The sequence below is a fragment of the Aotus nancymaae genome, unplaced genomic scaffold (assembly GCF_030222135.1).
Source record: "Aotus nancymaae isolate 86718 unplaced genomic scaffold, 86718_ANA_hifiasm-v0.15.2.pri h1tg000095l, whole genome shotgun sequence".
Lineage (NCBI taxonomy): Eukaryota > Metazoa > Chordata > Mammalia > Primates > Aotidae > Aotus > Aotus nancymaae.
Genome location: NW_026988510.1, coordinates 1,322,208 through 1,343,355, shown reverse-complemented (window position 1 = coordinate 1,343,355; position 21,148 = coordinate 1,322,208). Strand labels below are relative to the sequence as shown.

Sequence of the window (21,148 nt, the reverse complement as noted above, 5' to 3'; positions counted from 1 at the left end):
TGTATTTTTAGTTGAGATGGAGTTTTGCTACGTTGGCCAGGCTGGTCTCACACTCCTGACCTCAGGTGATCCACCTGCCTCAACCTCCCAAAGTGCTGGGATTACAGGTGTGAGCCACTGTGCCCAGCCAGGGACCCAACTTTGGGTCACGGGGAGCCCCATTTCCTGACAGTTGCTGGCCTTTCTTTCCCTGCCTGTGCTCAGCACTGTTTATGCACTGTCGTAAACAGCAATGGTGCATCCAGAACTATGCGGGGCCTCCTTTCCGGGCTGGCCCCAGCCCCCCCACACCCACCTCCCTGGCCCTGAACCAGAACATGGACTCCTGGCTGCTGCCCAGAGCTCAGTCCCACAGGACCTGCATGAGAGGACGCATGAATGAATCTGTGTGCAGAGGAATCTGCGGCGGGTGGGGGGGTGGGGACGGGAATGGCCAGGCTGTAGACATCCCCGGGGACACGCAGTGTGTGGAGCGTGAGGGAGACCGACGGCCCTGCAGGTCCCAAGCTGCCTCTATGCTCCTGGGAACTGCCCTGTGTGCTCCGGGACCAGGTGGTGAGAGGCCCCTTCCCCTCAGCTCCATGGAGGCCCAACGGACCCCTTGCCACGGGGCCTTGCGGCACAGCTGGGAAAGCCTGGGTTCCGGGTCTCCTGGCCCAATGACTGTGCGAGGAAGTCTGGGCCTTCCTGGGGGAGGGCCGCCCCCTGCCCCGTGCTCCCATCCAGCCTGGGTGTGAGATCCCAAACCCGAGAGACCTGAGACTTGGAAGCGGCTGTGAAGCTTTCATGGTGTCACTTACAGGGGAGGAAACCCAGACCTGGAGAGTGGGGTGAGGGCCCAGCACGTTCAGAGCAAGACAGAGGCTGCTACTGCCGACAAGCTGCCACCGAGTCAGCCAAGCCTCTGCCCGCCCCGTCCTATCAGTGACCCTGCACCCCAAGTTCTCCTCAGGTGCCTCTGCCAGCAGGTGTGAGACTCGCTCACCAAGGGGAGAAGAAGCCTCCACCCCAGGCCTGTTCTTCCCACCGGTGTGATCTTGGGTGTGTGAATTAACTTCCTTCACCCCTGAGTCCTAATCCAAAAAGTAGGCTCAGCAGCTGCACCGAGGCTGACAGAGGAGCTCCAAGCTCCAGAGCAGGACAGAAGGCAGGTGCGGGGATGAGGATGCGCACGGGGCCGGGAGGGGGTCCCGCCCCACACCCACAGAAGGCAGGTGCGGGGATGAGGATGCGCACGGGGCCAGGAGGGGGTCCCGCCCCACACCCACAGAAGGCAGGTGCAAGGACGAGGATGCGCACGGGGCCGGGAGGGGGTCCCGCCCCACACCCACAGAAGGCAGGTGCAAGGATGAGGATGCGCACGGGGCCGGGAGGGGGTCCCGCCCCACACCCACAGAAGGCAGGTGCGGGGATGAGGATGCGCACGGGGCCGGGAGGGGGTCCCGCCCCACACCCACAGAAGGCAGGTGCGGGGATGAGGATGCGCACGGGGCCGGGAGGGGGTCCCGCCCCACACCCACAGAAGGCAGGTGCGGGGATGAGGATGCGCACGGGGCTGGGAGGGGGTCCTGCCCCACACCCACAGAAGGCAGGTGCGGGGATGAGGATGTGCACGGGGCCTGGAGGGGGTCCCGCCCCACACCCACAGAAGGCAGGTGCGGGGATGAGGATGCGCACGGGGCCGGGAGGGGGTCCCGCCCCACACCCACAGAAGGCAGGTGCGGGGATGAGGATGCGCACGGGGCCGGGAGGGGGTCCCGCCCCACACCCACAGAAGGCAGGTGCGGGGATGAGGATGCGGGATGAGGATGCGCACGGGGCCGGGAGGGGGTCCCGCCCCACACCCACAGAAGGCAGGTGCGGGGATGAGGATGAGGGATGAGGATGCACACGGGGCCGGGAGGGGGTCCCGCCCCACACCCACAGAAGGCAGGTGCGGGGATGAGGATGCGCACGGGGCCGGGAGGGGGTCCTGCCCCACACCCACAGAAGGCAGGTGCGGGGATGAGGATGCGGGATGAGGATGCGCACGGGGCCGGGAGGGGGTCCCGCCCCACACCCACAGAAGGCAGGTGCGGGGATGAGGATGAGGGATGAGGATGCGCACGGGGCCGGGAGGGGGTCCCGCCCCACACCCACAGAAGGCAGGTGCGGGGATGAGGATGCGCACGGGGCCGGGAGGGGGTCCCGCCCCACACCCACAGAAGGCAGGTGCGGGGATGAGGATGCGGGATGAGGATGCGCACGGGGCCGGGAGGGGGTCCCGCCCCACACCCACAGAAGGCAGGTGCGGGGATGAGGATGAGGGATGAGGATGCGCATGGGGCCGGGAGGGGGTCCCGCCCCACACCCACAGAAGGCAGGTGCGGGGATGAGGATGAGGGATGAGGATGCGCATGGGGCCGGGAGGGGGTCCCGCCCCACACCCACAGAAGGCAGGTGCGGGGATGAGGATGCGCACGGGGCCGGGAGGGGGTCCTGCCCCACACCCACAGAAGGCAGGTGCGGGGATGAGGATGCGGGATGAGGATGCGCACGGGGCCGGGAGGGGGTCCCGCCCCACACCCACAGAAGGCAGGCGTGGGGATGAGGATGCGCACGGGGCCGGGAGGGGGTCCCGCCCCACACCCACAGAAGGCAGGCGTGGGGATGAGGATGCGCACGGGGCCGGGAGGGGGTCCCACCCCACACCCACCCAGGAGACTCAGGCCTCAAGGCAGGCTAAGGCAGAGAGGGGCAGGCGGTGGCTGGGCACAAGGCCTTTCAGAACACAGGACAGACACCCAGCAAGGGGCTGTCCACGCAGAGGTGTGTGTGGGATGCTGTGCTGATTCTGAACTGCTCTCTGAGCTAGGATTCTCTACCACAAGGAAGGGGAAATTTGCCTTCTTGGAACCAGATGAAAAAGCATATAGAAACAAAGAAGCAAAAGTCTAACTGTCAGTGGCCATGATGGCTCACGCCTGTAATCCCAGCACGCTGGGAGGCTGAGGCAGGTGGATCACTTAAGGTCAGGACTTCAAGGCCAGCGTGGCCAGCATGGTGAAACCCCGTCTCTACTAAAAACACAAAAATGAGTCAGGTGTGGTGGTGCACACCTGTAATCCCAGCTACTCAGGAAGCTGAGGCAGGAGGATGGCTCCAGCCCTGGAGGCCAAGGTTGCAGTGAGTTGAAATCATGCCACTATACTCCAGCCTGGGCGACAGAGTGAGCATCTGTCTTGGGGGTAAAAAACATCTACTTGTCTATTTCTAAAATAGCTAAACACAAGAGCAACATTTTGTTGAATTGAAAAGGGGATTTCTGAGGCCAGAGTGGCTTCCTGCATGACGAGGCTCTCACAGGACCCTGCAGACTGCGGTGGCCCCATCTCAGGAGCAGGCTGCAGATGGCAGACGAGGCCGTGAAGGCAGAGTCCGAGACCCACGGTGTCCCCCACAGTCTCTGAGCACTGAGAGCAAATGCACTGCTGAGTCAGCATAGGAGAGACCCCCCCCCCCCCCCCCAGGAAGCAGCCTTGGGGCCAGGATCAGAGCCGGGGCACCCCCGCCCGCCCCAGAGGACACTTCCTCTCTGAGGGACCCTGGCAGCTGGGGCTGGAGCTTGGTGTCCTGGGCGCCAGCAACCCCTGCGTGATGACCACCCGCCGTGACCCATGTCAGCTCTTGGGCAGTCCCTGCCCCTTCCCCAAACATGCACACTCGCACCTGCAGCCCTGGGTGCCGTGAGCCAGGCCCCCTCCCTCCTGCTGACTCATTCAGCCTCCAGGCCCAGCATGAAGACAGAGCGTGCCCCTCTGCCACGCCAGGAATCGGATGCTCAGAAGGGGTCACCAAGCCTCAGAGGAAAGCAGCCCCCACCCCACTCCACCACGCCTATGCTCTTTCCAGAATCCTCGGATGGGACAGGCCAAGGTTCTGCACAGGCTCTGAGACCCCAGCACAGACCTCCGAGGGGTGACTGCAATCCTGAGCCGGGCAGGTCTGCACTGCTGAGTGCTGTGACCAAGTGTCTGCTGTCCCCCAGGCCTCCGTGTTCACATCCCTGAGGCAGAAAAAGACGTCTTCTGGGCTGTCTCCCACGGCTGGTGACACTGCAATGGCGACAATGGTCTGAAAAAGGAGGAAGCATCCCCCACGCTAACTGGCGACACTTCTCAGTGACAATCAGCCTGAAACAGATGACGCCCAGCTTGCCGGCTGTGGGTGTGCCCCTAGGCCATGCCACGAGGCACCCTGAAAAGCAGAAGCCATATTGTCAGCCCACGTGCATGTCCCACAGTTAGCCACATCACGGCTACGCTCTCACCACCTGGCTTTCTGCAGCCCTGTCTAGTTGTCCCACAGATAGAGCAGGAGGTGCAGTCCCGTTCTATCAGAATCATAAATGTCCTGCCTCCCCCGCTTTTTTTTGAGACAGTGGCTGTCACCCAGGCTGGAGTGCAGCGACACAGTCATGGCTTACCAACCCTGGACTCAAACGATCCTCCCACCTTGGCATCCTGAGTAGCTGGGACTACAGGTGCACCACCACCATGCCCAGTTCATTTAACAATATTTTTCAGGGCCGGGCGCGGTGGCTCAAGCCTGTAATCCCAGCACTTTGGGAGGGCGAGGCAGGTGGATCACGAGGTCAAGAGATCGAGACCATCCTGGTCAACATGGTGAAACCCCGTCTCTACTAATACAAAAAAATTAGCTGGGCATGGTGGCGCGTGCCTGTAATCCCAGCTACTCAGGAGACTGAGGCAGGAGAATTGCCTGAACCCAGGAGGCGAGGTTGCGGTGAGCCGAGATCACGCCACTGCATTCCAGCCTGGGTAACGAGCAAAATTCCGTCTCAAAAAAATATATATATATATTTTTCAGAGATGGGGGTCTCTCTATGTTGCCCAGGCTGGTCTTGAACGGTTAGGCTCGAGCAATTCTCCCACCCTGGGCTCCTGAAGCTCTGGGACTACAGGTACGAGTCACTGCACCCAGCCCTGAGCTGCCATCTGTCTAGAAGAGCTGGGCCCTGATCCCCCAAGGCTCCAGGAAGAGCAGGTGATGCTGTCGAAGGAGGCCCCTGCTCCCTGTGGGCGAGGGCAGCGCTCTGTCAGATTTCTGGGTAATGATCGTGTACTTGGGGAGGGGCGTGGGGGCCAGAGGCACCCCAGGATGACTCAAACCCTCACCAGGCACTGTCTGAGCCAGCACAGGCACACACTGACTAATGCCTTCTGAAGGCCTCATTCATTTCCAAAACACCGTAGAACTAACTGCTTCCAGCCAAAGCTCGCCAGAGACGGGGCGGGGGGGGGGGGGGCACTCCGAAGACAGGAACGCCAGTGTCCCGCCTCCGGTCAGGCCAGCTCAACCCGCACATCCACCGTCCCTCGGAGCTGCCCACACCCCAGGGCCAGAGAGCCTGACTCAGGAGTCCCAGCCAGCAGGCGGGTCGGGCTCTTGGCTGGCTCCACATCCACCTCCCCCAGACGCCTGAGACAAGCACTGAAGCCCAGGCCCCACGCCCCATGCCCCATGCCCGGACACAGAATCAGTGCGGGGGATGGCCTGGGATTCGGCGTCTCTTACCTTAATAGACTTTATTTAGCGGCAGTTTTAGGTTTACAGAAAGTACCATACAGAGAGTCAGTCATCAAGAGTTTTTAAAACTGTCACAGGAAACTCTGACACGTGGGCTGGGGTGAGGACCCCTGGGTTACCTCGACCTCCTCTCCCAGGAAGCCAACAGTAAGAAGAACGAGATCCCTCCCCGGGATCCCCCACGCGGACGGCAATCGAGAAGGGAGACGAACCCAGGCCCCTGACCAATGCTCAGGGGTCAGCAGTCACCACTGCCACAGAATCTGGGTCAACACCTGTTTAAGTACAGCCCATGAGCTAAGAATGGTTTTTACATTTTTTAATGGCTGGAAAAAACACCGGAAGAAGCACATTTTGTGACATGAAGATATTTACTATCTGGTCCTTTAAAGAAAAACATTGCCAGCTCTGCTCAAGGAGCAGCCACTGTCTGAGAGGTGACGTTCCCTGCAGGAAGGACACCCAAGTCCACTCAGACACAAGAGGAAACGCGAACGCTCCATGTGAACCGCACGTTTCAGAAGCTTTCCTGTTTCCCTCTCTAAGGCCTGTAAGCTGCAGACTCTGCCTCTGTGCCGGGCTGTCCTGCTTGTTTTTGAGGCACAGGAAGGAACGCAGCCAGGCCCTGTTTACGGCGCATCTGACCCAGTGCTGGCAGCAGGTCCCAGGCCACCCAGTCCACACAGGGCTGAAAACCTCTCCTCTCCAACCCTGACGGTTTCCATTGATTCCTGTCTAGAAAACGGTCCGCAAGTGTCACCACCTTTCTGTGCTATTTAATCCAAACGCAGTCTGTCCGGGAGCCTCACGCAGGCGGCCCTAGATCCTTAACGCTAGCGCTGGGCGAGCTCCCACCTGAAGCTGGCAACAGCTGTGGAAGAGCTTTTAGAATCAAAACCCCACACCTGCCACGGACACAGCGGACTCCCATTGCAAATCATCCCACTTTCCCGAGGTTTAATTTCATCTGATTGCTTTCCCGCTTAGGCACACGAGGAGCGCACCCGGGAGGAGGGAACCGCCCTGGGTCCTGGGTAGGCTAGGGGTTGGGAAGGGGTAGGGGTGCCAAGCCGTGGAGACCAAGCCACCCGGGTGCGCTTCCCAAAAGGGGCACCACTGCCCAGCAAGCAGGGGACCCCGAGGCCAGGACTGGGGACCCCTGCCCGCCCTGACACCAGGCCATAGCCTCCGGGGGTGTCCCCTCCCCCACACCAGGGCAGAGGCCGCCCCCGCCCCTGCGAAACGGAGCCCAGTAGGGCAAGGGAGGAGCAGGGAGGAACCCACACTATTTTTTTCCAAAGTATGGGACCGCCTCAGTCCGGCAGAGGGGGTGCAGCGGTGGAAGCGGGGCTGGGCCCTGGGCACGGACGCTAGTTGGGCTCGGGAAGCTCCAAATTAAACAGCTCCAGGCAGGAAGCCCGCCTTCTCACAGATTGGTCAGGAAGTCCTGATGCAAGTTTGCGCTTTTTTTGTTTTTTGTTTTTTTTAAACACGAAAGAGAAAAAGAGATTCGCGCTCCCCCCTACAGCGCTCTGGCACCTCCCGCCGGGGCAAACACCCCCTCGCCCGGCAGCCCCCTCTGCGCAGGCCCCGGCGGAGACGCCAGCCTCGCTATCCCCCGTGGGCGCGCGGTGCCGTCTCCCCCACCCGCCGCCGCCCTTCCAGCCCGGCTCTGGGACCCGAGCCCCGCCGCCTGGCGCACTCATGCTTCAGGAATGCGGGCGCCCGGGCCGCGCGTCCCGGGGAATCTCCGCGCCCGCCCGCCCCGGCCGGCGTCTCCAGGTGATCAGGCCGTGGGGAGCCGAGACGCGGCCCCTCCCGCCCCCACTCACCCGCCAGGAGCGCGCAGGGCAGCAGCAGCCAGTACAGGACGGCGCCGAGCACGTGCGGCTCCATCCTGAGGGCCCAGGGCCCGGCCCGGACCGCGCGGACGCCGCGGCGCTATGGGGCGGTGCGGGGGCCCCGGGACCGGCGCGCCATGGCTGACCCGCGGGGACCCGCGTGCGCCTCCTTCTCCTCTTCCTCCTCCTCCTCCTCCTCGGCCGGGCCCGCGCTCGCGCAGGCGTCCGCCCTGCCCCTCGGCGGAGCGCAGCGCGCGTCTCGCTGGGGCCGAGCTGGGCCGGACGGCGGCTCCCGCCCTCCCCCGCCCGCGGGCCTTTATAAGCTCGGCCCCCGCCCGCCCTCCCCGGCGTGCCCGCCTCCGCGCTGCCCCGACGGCCCGGCGCGCCCAGGCACCCCCTCCGCTGCCCCGCGCAGCCCGTCCGCCCTCAGGCCTGCGCTGCCGCCTGGGGACCCCCGACCCGCGCTGGCCCCAAGCGGACCCCCACCCTCCCGCAGCCTTGGCCCCGCGGCCCCGAGTGTGCCTGGCGGTGGCGGGCGCGCTTCTCCCTGGGCCGGGCCGGGGCTGGGGCCCGGGCGCTAAATAAAGGGTCCCCGGGCCTGGCCCCCCGCCAGGCAGCGCCCCACGCGCAACTGCGCCCCGCGTGCCCGAGGGACTTTCGCTTTACTCCCGGGGGCGCGAGCACGCAGCGCCCCCTGGGGACCGTGGGGAGGCTCGCAGTTCCCGCAGCGGCCGGGCCTGCTGGTCCCGGAGGGAGCACGCGGGATGCTGAGGCCCCAGCAGTGCCGCGGTCCGCTTGGGGGCTGCTCCCAGCCACGCTGGCCACCGCAGGCGGCTTTCCCGGGGTCGCTCTGCCGTGAGACCGTGAGAGTAGGAGCCACGGCCTGTGCACCTGCTGCCGTGGCGCCCTGCGACAGAGAGGCGGGGTCTGAACCCAGGGTGTCCTGGGACCCTCACCCAGACCTGCCCTCACCCAGGCCACCTCAGCTTGGCCTTCGTCTGTCCTTGAGGGGGGTGCTCTACACCGTTTAATTGGGCTCAGTCGATGGCTCCCAAACTCAGTTGCAGAAGGAGGGGTTGGGGTCTGGGGGGGCCGTGGCCGCTGAGCCTCAAGGCACTGGCAACTCACAAGAGTCCAGCACAAGCCTACACCCTCCAACTTAAAACAAAACAAAACAAAACCGCGAGGCGGTTGCAGTGGCTCAGGCCTGTAATCCCAGCACTTTGGGAGGCCAAGGAGGAAGGATCCCTTGAGGTCACGAGTTCAAGACCAGCCTGGCCAACATGGTGAAAACCCGTCTCTACTAAAAATTCAAATATTATCCTGGGTTGGTGGTGCATGCCTATAATCCCAGCTATTCGGGAGGCTGAGGCAGAAGAATCACTTGAACCTGGGAGGTAGAGGTTGCAGTGAGCCGAGATCACGCCACTGCACTCCAGCCTGGGCAAGAACAAAGCTCCATTTCAAAGAAAAAGCCAGAAATGGAGGTTTTCATGGGAAGTTTAGTATTTAAAGACTGACTTGCTTTCTCTCCAAGTGTCACTCTCTGTAACATTGAAAATGTTACAATGAAAATGAAAAGCAATCGGGTGCGCTCAGAGCCACCGTCACCCACTCGGGGTGTGTGGGAGACCTGTCTTCCATGCCCTTTGGTGCTGTTTTAATGTTTTGCTTTATACATAATTCACTTATTCACAAAATAAAATTAACAAAATGGAGACGAGTACTCAGAAAAAGATCTCTGCTTGCCAGGCAGGGAGAGTTGGGGCGGGCAGGGGCGGGGGAGCCCGCCTGTCCCGCAGCTGTGGTGTGTCTGGCGGCATCTCCCCTGTGCCCAGTCCATGGCCCGTTCAGGAATTTGGACCGTGTTCTAACTCAACCCCTGTGGTTGAGTTAGGGCCAGAGAGGGGAAACCATTTGCCAAAGGAATAGCCCAGCCTTGCACCCCGCCTTCCAGATTCCAAGTCCAAAATCACTCCTGCCCCACTGCCCCACAGCCAGGGGCCCTTTCTTACCTTGCTGTTGGAAACAGTGATTTGGCCAGGCATGGTGGCTCATGCCTGTAATCCTAGCACTTCGGGAGGCTGAGGCCGGCAGATCACCTGAGGTCAGGAGTTCAAGACCAGCCTGACCAACATGGTAAAACCCCGTCATTACTAAAAATACAAAAATGAGCTGGGTGTGGTGGCCAGCACCTGCAATCCCAACTACTCGGAAGTCTGAGGCAGGAGAATCGCTTGAACCCAGGAGGCAGAGGTTGCAGTGAGCCAGGATCGTGCCATTGCACTTCTGCCTGGCAACAGAGGGAGACTCCATCTCAAAAAAAACACAGTGATTTTTTTAAATTTTATTTTTATTAGATTTTATTTCTTTGAGATGAAGTCTAGCTCTGTTGCCCAGGCTGGAGTGCAGTGGCATGATTTCGGCTCACTGCAACCTCCACCTCCCAAGTTCAAGCTATTCTCCTGCCTCAGCCTCCCAAGTAGCTGGGATTACAGGCATGCGCCACCACACCTGGCCTATTTGTGTATTTTTATTAAAGACGAGCTTTCAGCGTGTTGGCAAGGCTGGTCTTGAACTCCAGGCCTCCTCGGCCTCCCAAACTGCTGGGATTCCAGGCGAGAGCCACCGCACCCGGCCAGTGATTTAGTCGGGAGAGTAACAGTGGTCACGTCCCCTTGGGAGAGAGGAAAAGTCAGGGCAGGAGGGTCAGAGGGACTTTGAGCTTTATCATGCAGGTTGTAACCTTCCCCCAACGATAATATAGCCATCATCACTTGTCTATACTTAAAAATTAATTTTAGGCTGGCTGAGGTGGCTCACGCCTGTAATCCCAGCACTTTGGGAGGCTGAGGCAGGATGACTTGTGGCCAGGAGTTGCAGACCACCCTGGACGACATAGTGAGACCCTGTTTCTACAAAAAATAAAAAATTAGCCAGGCGTGGTGGTGCCTGCCTGTGGTCCCAGCTACTTAGAAGGCTGAGGCAGGAAATTGCTAGAGCCCAGGAGGTGGAGGCTGCAGTGAGCCGTGATGCTGCCACTGCACTCCGGCCTGGCCAGTCGATCAAGACCCTGTCTCAAAAAAATAGTAATCATTTTGGCCAGGCACTGTGGCTCACACCTGTAATGCCAGCACTTTGGGAAGCCGAGGTGGGTGGATCATTTGAGGTCAGGCGTTCTACTAAATACAAAAATTAACCATGCGTGGTGGCACATGCCTATAGTCCCAGCTATTCGGGAGGCTGAGGCAGGAGAATCACTTGAACTGAGGAGGCGGAGGCTGTAGCAAGCTGAGATGGCACCATTGCACTATCTCTCTCAAAATAATAAATAATAATTTTAAGAGGAAACACCCCCAGAATCTGTTAATGGAATGTATAAACAAAATGTGATCTATTATAAAATCCAATGTTATTTAAAAGGAAATGTAACGCTGGCGTACACTACAACAGGGATGAATTTTTTTGTGTGTGGCAAGACAGGGTCTCATTCTGTCACACAGGCTACCAGGCTAGAGTGCAGTGGTAAAATCATGGCTCATTGTAGCCTGGAACTCTCAGGCTCAAGGAAGCCTCCCACCTCAGCCTCCCAAGTTGCTGGGACTGCAAGCATGCACCATCACGCTCAGCTAATTTTTTTTTTTTCTTAGAGATGGGTCTTGCTATGTTGCCCAGGCTGGTCTCAAACTCCCACGCTCAAGCGATCCTCCTGCCTGGCCTCCCAAGGTGCTGGGATCACAGGTGTGAGCCACTGTGCCAGCACGAGGATGGAATGGCCCCTGAGCACAGGACACGGAGGGCAGGGAGCCAGGCACAGAGGGAACACATCATGTGGCTCTTCATACACGAACTGTCTACGGAGCTGGAGAGTGGAGGTAGACACTATGTTATAAACAATATGTTTATATTATGCATTTTTACCATGATAGACCATTTTAAGAAATATCTACATGGTTAAAACAGTTTTCAGGCCGGGCATGGTGGCTCATGCCTGTAATCCCAGCAGTTTGGGAAGCCAAGGTGAGCGGATCACCTGAGGTCAGGAGTTCGAGACCAGCCTAACGTGGAGAAACCCCGTCTCTACTAAAAATACAAAAAGTAGCAGGGTGTGGTGGCACGTGCCTGTGATCCCAGTTACTCGGGAGGCTGAGGCAGAAGAATCACTTAAACCTGGGAGGTGGAGGTTGTGGTGAGCAGAGATCACACCATTGTACTCCAGCCTGGGCAACAAGAGTAAAACTCCGTCTCAAACAAACAAACAAAAAAACAGAAACAATTTTCAGTCAACTCTCTGCCTCCCTCGCAGCCAGGATCCCTCCGCAGAGGCAACCCCAGTCTCTGTGTCTTCCGCTTACTGCTTTCCTGACTCCTGGCCAGGGACTGTGAGATTTGGGGACTTCTTGTTTTATTTCCGTAAGTGAGTTCCCATTGAGTTCCCCAGGCTCCCTTTCCTGGAAACCAAGAACAGGAACTGATCAGCAGGTCACAAGCACCCACCTGCTCCTGCCGAGGGTCCCTGGTTCTTCTAAGGGGCTGCTCCTAGCCGGGGCACCAAGCTGGGGGCTCTGCAGACCACACAGGCCAAAGGCCCTTTCTTCCCAAAGGCCCTTGCTTGGCAGGCAGCAGACAGGTTCCCACTGCTTGTGCATCTGATTCCCTGCCCCCGCCCCATCCCTCTGCCCTTTCCCAGCCCCACTGGAGTGAGGAAGCCTTCGATCACTGCCATCACCGCCTGCCTCTGCGGGAGCCAGACCTGGTCCTCAGGGAAGCTCTGAAGCTGGGCAGTGTGTCCGGAGCTGTGCCCCTTGCTGCCTTGAGGTCTTGGACAAGCTACCGAACCCCAGGAGCCTCAGTCCGTTCTTCACCTGTGAAGCGAGGGTCCTGCCTGCTGCTGCTCAGAGGAGGGTCCAGCAAGACGCCCTCATGGAGCAGGCCTTTTGGGAGGGCGCAGACTTCAGGTACTTAGCAGACATGACATGCCATGCTATCCCACAGGGAGGGCAGGGGAGCCCTCACTCTCATCCCCCATGGCTGGCCCCAGTAAGTGTCCCACCCACCCACCTGCCCCCCGGGAGCCGACCTGCAGGCCCCTGCGCCGTTCTTCCTCCACCCACGGCAGGGTGCTACTGCACACAAGTCAGCAGAGGACCTGCCTGGCACCGTGGCTTGAAGTCTGGCCCGGAACCTGCCCGCTGACCTCAGCAGCCAGCTGGGGGTTAGAAGGTTGGCATTAGGACCCTGCAGTGTGGCCAGATGCTGTGTGACAAACCCCTACCAGCAGCAGAGGGGGTACTGAGGGCTCCAAGCTGCAGCAAGGAAGCTGGGGTGAGACACCGATTCATCCTTGGCTCTCACTGCCCCCACCTTGGCTGTAAAACCAGAGCCCAGCTGGATGGGCTGATGGGAAGGACGGGCTGACTCTGGGCTCCAAGTGAAGACGGACCCAGGGCCCTCCTGCAGCAGCTCCTGTGGTCTCACGGCCCTGCGTGGGCTCGTGAAGTAAGTGCAGCGCTCGGGGCTTCAGAGACAGGCACAGGGGGGATGGGACCGGGATCTGCCCACCCTCCAAGCTCGGCCCATAGGGTCTCTGAGGAGTGGCGGTGGCTGCATGGGCCCTGCTCGGGAGGGCACAGAATCGCTGGCTGCCCCGGGCCGCAGTGGGGATGAGCGGAGCATGGTGGGTGAAGAGAAGAAAGTCCTGGCCCCCAGCTCAGGGTCTGCCGGAGCCTCCGCCCTCTCACTCACCCGCCCTGCTTCTGGCCCACTCAGTGGCTGGCTTTCCTGGGGGCCTGGTCAGAGCCCGAGTCTGGGGTGCCCCTGCCGCCTGCTGCGTCCTGCCCACACTTCTGGGTCCAGACTCTCCGGGCCACTCGAGGGCGGAGCAGGTAATGCAGGGCCCTTGGAGTCCCAGCTTTCAGGACAGAGGAGGGTTTCACAGACAGCCCCGCCTCCTCCAGCCCGAACACTGACGCTCCCACGCGCATTTGGCTCTGGTGACCCCGGCCCCGTGCTGATCCCGCACACGGAAGGGCACTCAGGGACAGGCGGAAAGCAGCCCCTTGCCAGCCACACTCTGGGCAGCGAGGCATGGAGCCCTGCATGGATGGTGTCCTCTAGTGCCCTGGGGCTCTGGTTGAGAGCAGAGAAGGGAGACAGGAGGTCCAGTGGCATTCAGGCCCAAGGGAGCAGGACACGGCTCTCCTGTCTTCAGTCCTCTCCTCTCCGCGCAGCTCAGCGGCCACCCCCTCCTCAACGCTCACTCCCCTAGCACTGCACCAACCACACGGGGCACGGGATCCCCCAGGGCCTCAGTCCCGCAGCCCCTTGGAATGCTGTCCCTCACCTGGCAAACGCCTCCTCCACCTTCCAGCAGTCCCCGCCCTTGAGCCTTTCCTGACTGCGCAGAGCTCACCTCACTCTGCTCTGACCCCGTGAGGCCCCCTAGCATGTCCTTGGAGTGTAACCATCTGTGGCCCTGGGCCTGGGGTTCCCTACAGCTATATCTCAGATGACTGCACCCCTAGGGCCATGCAGAGGCTCACTCCATGCCTGAAGAGTGGGCATGAGGTCAGTGGCCACTGCAGATGACTGACCACTGACCACAGCCACCGAGCCACAGCTCAGCGTGTCCACAGGCAGCAGCGTTACGTGGGCCCCGGCCCTGGCCGAGCCCTTCCTCTGCCCACTCCTGCCCCTGCCTTCTGCTCAGGGCTTCTGCATTGTCGGGGAGGCGGAGATGCCCGAGACCCACCCACACCCATGGGGGCCATCCAGAGGGGAGCGCAGCTGACCCTCCACAGTGAGAGCTGGTGCAGAAACACTTCTCCTGCCTGCACAGCGCAAGGCAAGTTCCCCCACGGCCTGGAGGACCCTCGCGCGTGGCTGTGTGGTCGGCTGCACGTGGAGACGGCCAGCTCCAGGCTGCGCCTTCCGTGGGCTCCTGTCCATCTCGCCTCGCTCGCTCCGCTGCTCTGGCCTTGCCCACCCCAGCGGAATCCTGGCAGGAAGCCTCTGCCTCGGGGTCTGCTTTCTGGACATTTGGGGGTGAGAGCCCCACCAAGAGAGCCTGTGTTGTTTCCGAGACACCTTCAATAGCAGCTGGTCTGAGAACAGCGCAGACTCCACAGGGCCGGCCCCAGACAGAGATACGGCCTCACACACCTCCAGACGTGTTTGCCACGTGGGCCAACAACCCTCAAGTCCACTGAGAACCTCCTGCTTGGGTTCCTTCAAGCTGACCTGCTGACCTTGTCCCCAAGCCGGCAGTTACTGGTGGCAGAGCTCATCCTGGGGAACGTTCTACACCTGCAGCACAGCCACACTGTCTGTCCCCAGCAGAACGCCTCCCGCCAGCGAGCCTCGACCCCGGGGTGTGAACGCCTCCCGCCTGCGAGCCTCGACCCCGGGGTGTGAACGCCTCCCGCCCGCGAGCCCCGACGCCGGGGTGTGAACGCCTCCCGCCCGCGAGCCCCGACCCCGGGGTGTGAACGCCTCCCGCCCGCGAGCCCCGACCCCGGGGTGTGAACGCCTCCCGCCCGTGAGCCCCGACCCCGGGGTGTGAACGCCTCCCGCCCGCGAGCCTCCACCCCGGGGTGTGAACGCCTCCCGCCAGCGAGCCTCGACCCTGGGGTGTGAACGCCTCCCGCCAGCCAGCCTTGAACCCAGGCTTTAAGCCGTGACAGTCATGGGAGGTTTTACCTGGGAGGTCTCCTGGTCCCATTAAAGCCAGCAGTCCAGGTCTCCCTATATTCCCATCCATTGCTCCTTGAATTCACCTTTACAAGGAGAGTCACTGCCCCAGAAGCGTGAGTTATACCATCTGGGGCTAGGATGATATCACCTGGAGCTTGGGTTATATCACCTGGGGCTCAGGTAATATCACCTGAGCCTTGGGTTATAGTATCTGGAGGTAAGGTTTTATTTTATTTTATTTTATTAAGTTTTGAGAGGGACTCTCACTCCATCACCCAAGCTGGAGTGCAGTGGTGCGATCTCGACTCACTGCAACCTCCACCTCCCAGGTTCAGGCCATTCTCCTGCCTCAGCCTCTTGAGTAGCTGGGATTACAGGTGTGTGCCACCACACTCAGTAAGGTTTTGTATTTTTTAGTACAGGCGAAGTTTCACCATGTTGGCCAGGATGCTCTCGAACTCCTGACCTCAAATGACCCACCTGCCTTGGCCTCCCAAAGTGCTGGGATTACAGTCATGAGCCATCACACCTGGCCAAGTTAGATTATTTTATTTGTTTGTTTATTTATTTATTTATTTTGAGAAGAAGTCAATGTCTGTCACTCAGGCTGGAGTACAGTGGCGCCATATCAACTCACTGAAACCTCCACCTCCCGGGTTCAAGCGATTCTCCTGCCTCAGCCTCCCGAGTAGCTGGAATTACAGGCACCTGCCCCCACACCCGGTTAATTTTTGTATTTTTAGTAGAGACAGGGTTTCACTGTTGGCCAGGCTGGTCTTGAACTCCTGGCCTGAAGGGACCCAGCTGCCTTGGCCTCCCAAAATGCTGGGATTACAGGCATGAGCCATTGTACCCAGCCCACCTTTTTTTTTTGATAGGGTCTTGCTTTGTTGCCTGGGCTGGAGTGCAGTGGCACAATCACCACTCACTGCAGCCTAAGCCTCCTGTGCTCAAGCAATCCTCCCACCTTAGCCTTCCAAGAAGTTGGGGCTATAGGTGCATGCCACCTCTCCAACTAATTTTTTTTAGGCTCATGCCTATAGTCCCAGCACTTTGGGAGGCCAAGGTGGGAGGATCTCTTGAACCCAAGAGTTCAAGACCAACAGTCTTGAACATAGTGAGACCCAACTCTATAAAAAAAATACGAAAATGGGGCCAGGTGTGGTGGGTGGCTCACACCTGTGATCCCAGCACTTTAGGAGGCCAAAGTGGGAGCATCTTCTGAGGTCAGGAGTTCGAGACCAGCCTGGCCGACATGGTGAAAAACTGTCTCTATTAAAAATACAAAAATTAAAAAAAAAAATTCAAAAATTAGCAGGATATGGTGGCGCATGCCTATAATCCCAGGACTTTGGGAGGCCGAGGCAGGTGGATCACCTGAGGTCAGAAGTTCTAGACCAGCCTGGCCTACATGGTGAAACCCTGTCTCTACCAAAAATAAAAAATTAGCCATGTGTAGTGGCAGGTGCCTGTAGTCCCAGCTACTCAGGAGGCTGACACAGGAAAATCACTTGAACCCAGCAAGCAGAGGTTGCAGTGAGCTGAGATCGCACCACTGCACTCCAGCCTGGGTGACAGAGCGAGACTCCCTCTCAAAACAAACAGACAAACAAAACGTGGTTTTTGCCTGTCCTGAGTGTAAGGCTCCATTTTCCTTAGGGGAAGACCAAATGTTCCCGGAGGCTGAAAACCCTGAAACAGGAGTGTCTGCACCTCCTCCTCACTGCCCAAACCCAGGAACCAGCCCAGCCGTGCTCCCGCCAGGACCAGTCTCTCTCCCAGACTCTGAGAGCTGCCTCCTCTGCAGCTTCAGGCCCAGAGGACTTGAGCTCACAGTTCTCTGGAGAGGTGCAATGATGCACCGGTAAGCCAGCCTGTTAAAGGTGCACTGCCCTGCTGGAAGCTCATCACGCCTCCCTGGGCTCCCAGCACAGCGCCTGGAGCACAGAAGGTGCTTGGTTAATGTTCTTGAATGAATGATCATCTTCCTCCAGCTTGAGTCCTTGAGCACTAGGGTGACCTTCATGTCTGCCAGGCTAGGAGCCCCTCAAATGCAGGGTGACATCTTATTCATCCTGGGCCTTGGGGACATCAGCTCCCGCTGGTTTGTAGCAGGGCCTTCAAAGTCATGAAGTCAAGGAACATCAACCGGGCGCCATGGCTCTCGCCTGTAACCCCAGCACTTTGGGGAGGCCGAGGTGGGCAGATCACCTGAGGTTGGGAGTTCAAGACCAGCCTGGCCAACATGGAGAAACCCCCAACTCTACTAAAAATACAAAAATTAGCTGGGCGTGGTGGCTCATGCCTGTAATCCCAGCTACTCAGGAGGATGAGGCAGGAGAATCACTTGAACCTGGGAGGCAGAGCCTGCAGTGAGCCAAGATCAAGCCATTGCCCTCCAGCCCGGGCCACAAGAGAGAAATTCCATCTCAAAGAAACACAAAAAAATCAAGGAACGTCGACACTGAGTTCCGGGAGGAGGGGCAGATGCCCGCCCTCACCTGTGGGTGGAGGGGAAGGAACCCCTGGGTGTGAGTTTGTTTGCTCGTGCTGGGAAGCAGCTGGACCTTCCTCCTGGGGGAGCACTGCCGCTCCGGAGGGTGAGCTGAGGGCACTGCCCATCTGTTCTTTCTCGTTGGTACAGCTCCACTCATTCTCCCTGAAGTGTCTTTTTTTCTTTTCAGACAAGGTCTCGCTGTGTCTCTGGTCTAGGCTAGAGCACAGTGGCAGAATCACAGCTCACTGCAGCCTTTAACTCCTGGACTCAAGTGATCCTCCTACCTTGGCCTCCCAAAGTGCTGGGATTAGAGGCATGAGTCAACATGCTCAGCCTTTACTTTAATTACTTTTTTTTTTTTTTTTTTTTTGAGACAGTCTTGCTTTGCCACCCAGGCTGGAATGCAATTCTGCGATCTTGGCTCACTGCAACCTCCACCTCCCAGGTTCATGCAATTCTCCTGCTTCAGCCTCCCGAGTAGCTGGGATTATAGATGCCTGCCACCACACCTGGCTAATTTTTGTGTTTTTAGTAGAGGCGGGGTTTCACAATGTTAGCCACGATGTTCTCAAACTCCTGATCTCAGGAGATCCACCTGCCTCAGCCTCCCAAAGTGCTGGGATTACAGGTGTGAGCCACCGCACCCGGCCCACTTTAATTACTTTTAAACATTATTTGGTTATTGAAAAAACTTTTTAGCATACTTAGAACAAGTTGGGTGTGTGAATCCACTTTTCAAAATGTGAATTTTATGAAATCTACATGACAGATCAAATAGGTCAGGTGCGGTGGCTTACGCCTGTAATCCCAGCACTTTGGGAGGCTGAGGCGGGAAGATCACCTAAGATCAAGAGTTCAGGACCAGCCTCGCCAACATGGTGAAACCTCGTCTCTACTAAAACTACAAAAATTAGCCAGGCATGGTGGTGAGTACCTGTAATCCCAGCTACTTGGGAGGCTAAGCCAGGAGAACCACTTGAACCCGGGAGGCAGAGGTTGCACTGAGTCTTGACCTTGCCATGGCACTCCAGCCTGGGTGACAAGAACAAAACTCTGTTAAAAAAAAAGAAAAAAGGCTGGGTGCGGTGGCTCATGCCTGTAATCCTAGCACTTTGGGAGGCCGAGGTGGGTGGATCACCTGAGGTCAGGAATTCAAGACCAGCCTGGCCATAATGGTGAAACCCCATCTTGGAAAAAAAAAAAAAAGAAAAGAAAAGAAAAAGGAAAAAAAGAAAAAGATCAAAGATTTCCATGAAAATGGAGCTTCCGCCAACCTGAGATGTGCTGTAATGTAAAATACACCCTGGAGGCCGGCGCGGTGGCTCACGCCTGTAATCCCAGCACTTCGGGAGGCTGAGGCGGGCGAATCATGAAGTCAGGAATTCAAGGCCAGCCTGACCAACACGATGAAATCTCATCTCTACTAAACACACAAAAAATTAGCCGAGTGTGGTGGCGGGCGCCTGTACTCCCAGCTACTCTGGAGGCTGAGGCAGGAGAATCGCTTGAACCCAGGAGGCGGAGGTTGCAGTGAGCCTAGATTTCAAAGACTGGTGTTTAGAATCGGTGATTATACTTGGAGATTATGTCATTGATGACGGTGGTGATGGTGATGATGATGGTGGTCCTGGTGATAATGAAGGTGGTGATGATGGTGATGGTTGTGATAAGGTGAGAGGGTGGTGATGGTGACTGTGGTGGTGATGGTGATGATGATGGTGGTGGTGATGGTGGTGATGGTGATGATGGTGGTGGTGATGGTGATGATGGTGGTGATGGTGATGGTGATGGTGATGATGGTGGTGGTGATGATGGTGGTGGTGATGGTAATGGTGGTGATGGTGATAATGATGATGGTGGTGGTGGTGGTGGTCCTGGTGATGATGATGGTGAAGGTGGTAATGGTGATACTGGTGATGATGAGGAAGATGACAGTGATTGTGATGGTGATGAGAAAAATAGTGTCAAATATTTCATTAAAAATTTTGGCCAGGCACTGTGACTCACACCTGTAATCCCAGCAGTTTGGGAGGTCGAGGTAGACCAGCCTGGCCAATGTGGCGAAACCCCATCTCTACTAAAAATACAAAATTAGCTGGATGTGGTGCTGCACGCCTGTAATCCCAGCTACTCAGGAGGCTGAGGCAGGGGAAACACTTGAACCTGGGAGGTGGACGCTGCAGTGAGCCGAGATCGCACCACTGCCCTCCAGCCTGGGTGACACAGTGAAACTCCAACTCAAAAAAAAAAAAATTATGTTGATGTATTGAAAGATAACATTTTAGATATAATGGGTAAAACTTAAAAACAGTATTGAAATTACCATCACCTGATATATATATATATACACACACATATTTATTTTTTTGTACAATTTACTTGTAGCTACTAGAACGCCTAAATCCCACCCGCAGCAGAGCTACACCAGATGCCCACACAGATCAGGATGGAGCTGGCCCTCTCCCCACTCTGGAATTCTCTGGCCTCTCTGGAAGCAGGCGCACAGGGAGGATGCTTGCCATCACATCCCTGAGACAGGTGTGAAAGGCGTGGTTCCTTCTCCTGGGACTCTCCCAGCAGGCCCACTGAGGGCAGGTTCAATGAGACCCCTGGGACAGACAAGGAAAGTGAGGCTCGGGGAGGGAGCGGCTGCCTGGATCACTGGACCCCTGGACGGCCGCAGCGGCTTCCCTGCCCTGCCACTGTCCCATCCGCAGTGGACTCCAGGGTTGTGTGGTAAACAGGAAGCCAGGTGCAGACAGACCCTGGCTAGGGCCCAGATGCCTTCACAGAAGGTGAAAGCTGCCTCCAGCCTTGGCCATGGCCCCCTGTGAGCGGCTGGGTTCAATTTCCCAAGACTGTCCTAGCAGTCTGGTGTGAGCCAAGACACAGAAAGCTCCCTCGTGGCTGTGGGTGGCTGACAAGCTGTCACAAGGCCCAGGGAGGTCCTGTGGGCCTGAATTCCTCCACGTGTCCGGGCTGCAGCCCCCGAGAGGTGGAGGTGGAGGGTGCAGCTCTCCGGCTGGGTCGCCCTCCAGTCTTCGCCTCGTCACCCACACACGGGTTACTGCTTGCAGGCTCACTTCCAGCGGGAGATGCAGCCGGCATTCTGATCATGGGGAGCAGAGCTGCACGCAGCAAACCTCAGCAGAGGCCACTCTCGTTTTGTGAGATTGCTCTGGAAGCAGTAAACCATGCACACCGCTGGGCGGTGGTGACTGTCACAGGCAAACGGGCTCTCTCCTGCCAAAGCACACACGGCAGCACATTCTCGCCACGCCAGGTTTCAGCCCACGTCACCTCCTCCAGCGGCCTCCCTGGCATCCCCAGTCATTTGGTTGTGGGGTAGTAGGGTTTACTTCCTTATCCGAAATAATCTTTGATTGACTGCTTTCTGTCTCTCTCCATGGGAACGTGCGCTCCTTGAGAGCAGGGCCCCACGGGTCTTGTTCACAGCTGGTGCATACTTGGCCCTCGGAAGCTGGGATGCAATGGACCTCAGTGGCCAGGCTCCTGGTGGGCAAGTGAA

The 21,148-nt window shown here is 58.4% G+C and overlaps 1 protein-coding gene across 1 annotated transcript in view; it reads right to left on the bottom strand.

Annotated features, from left to right (window-relative positions):
• Positions 1 to 7,485, bottom strand: part of PIEZO1 (piezo type mechanosensitive ion channel component 1 (Er blood group)) — a 69,266-nt gene extending 61,781 nt beyond the window's left edge. The window contains exon 1 of the mRNA XM_021671026.2: positions 7,422 to 7,485. Within this exon, the coding sequence (XP_021526701.2) occupies positions 7,422 to 7,485 (64 nt within the window). The remainder of the gene's footprint in view (positions 1 to 7,421) is intronic.
• Between the last annotated feature and the right edge of the window lie 13,663 nt (positions 7,486 to 21,148).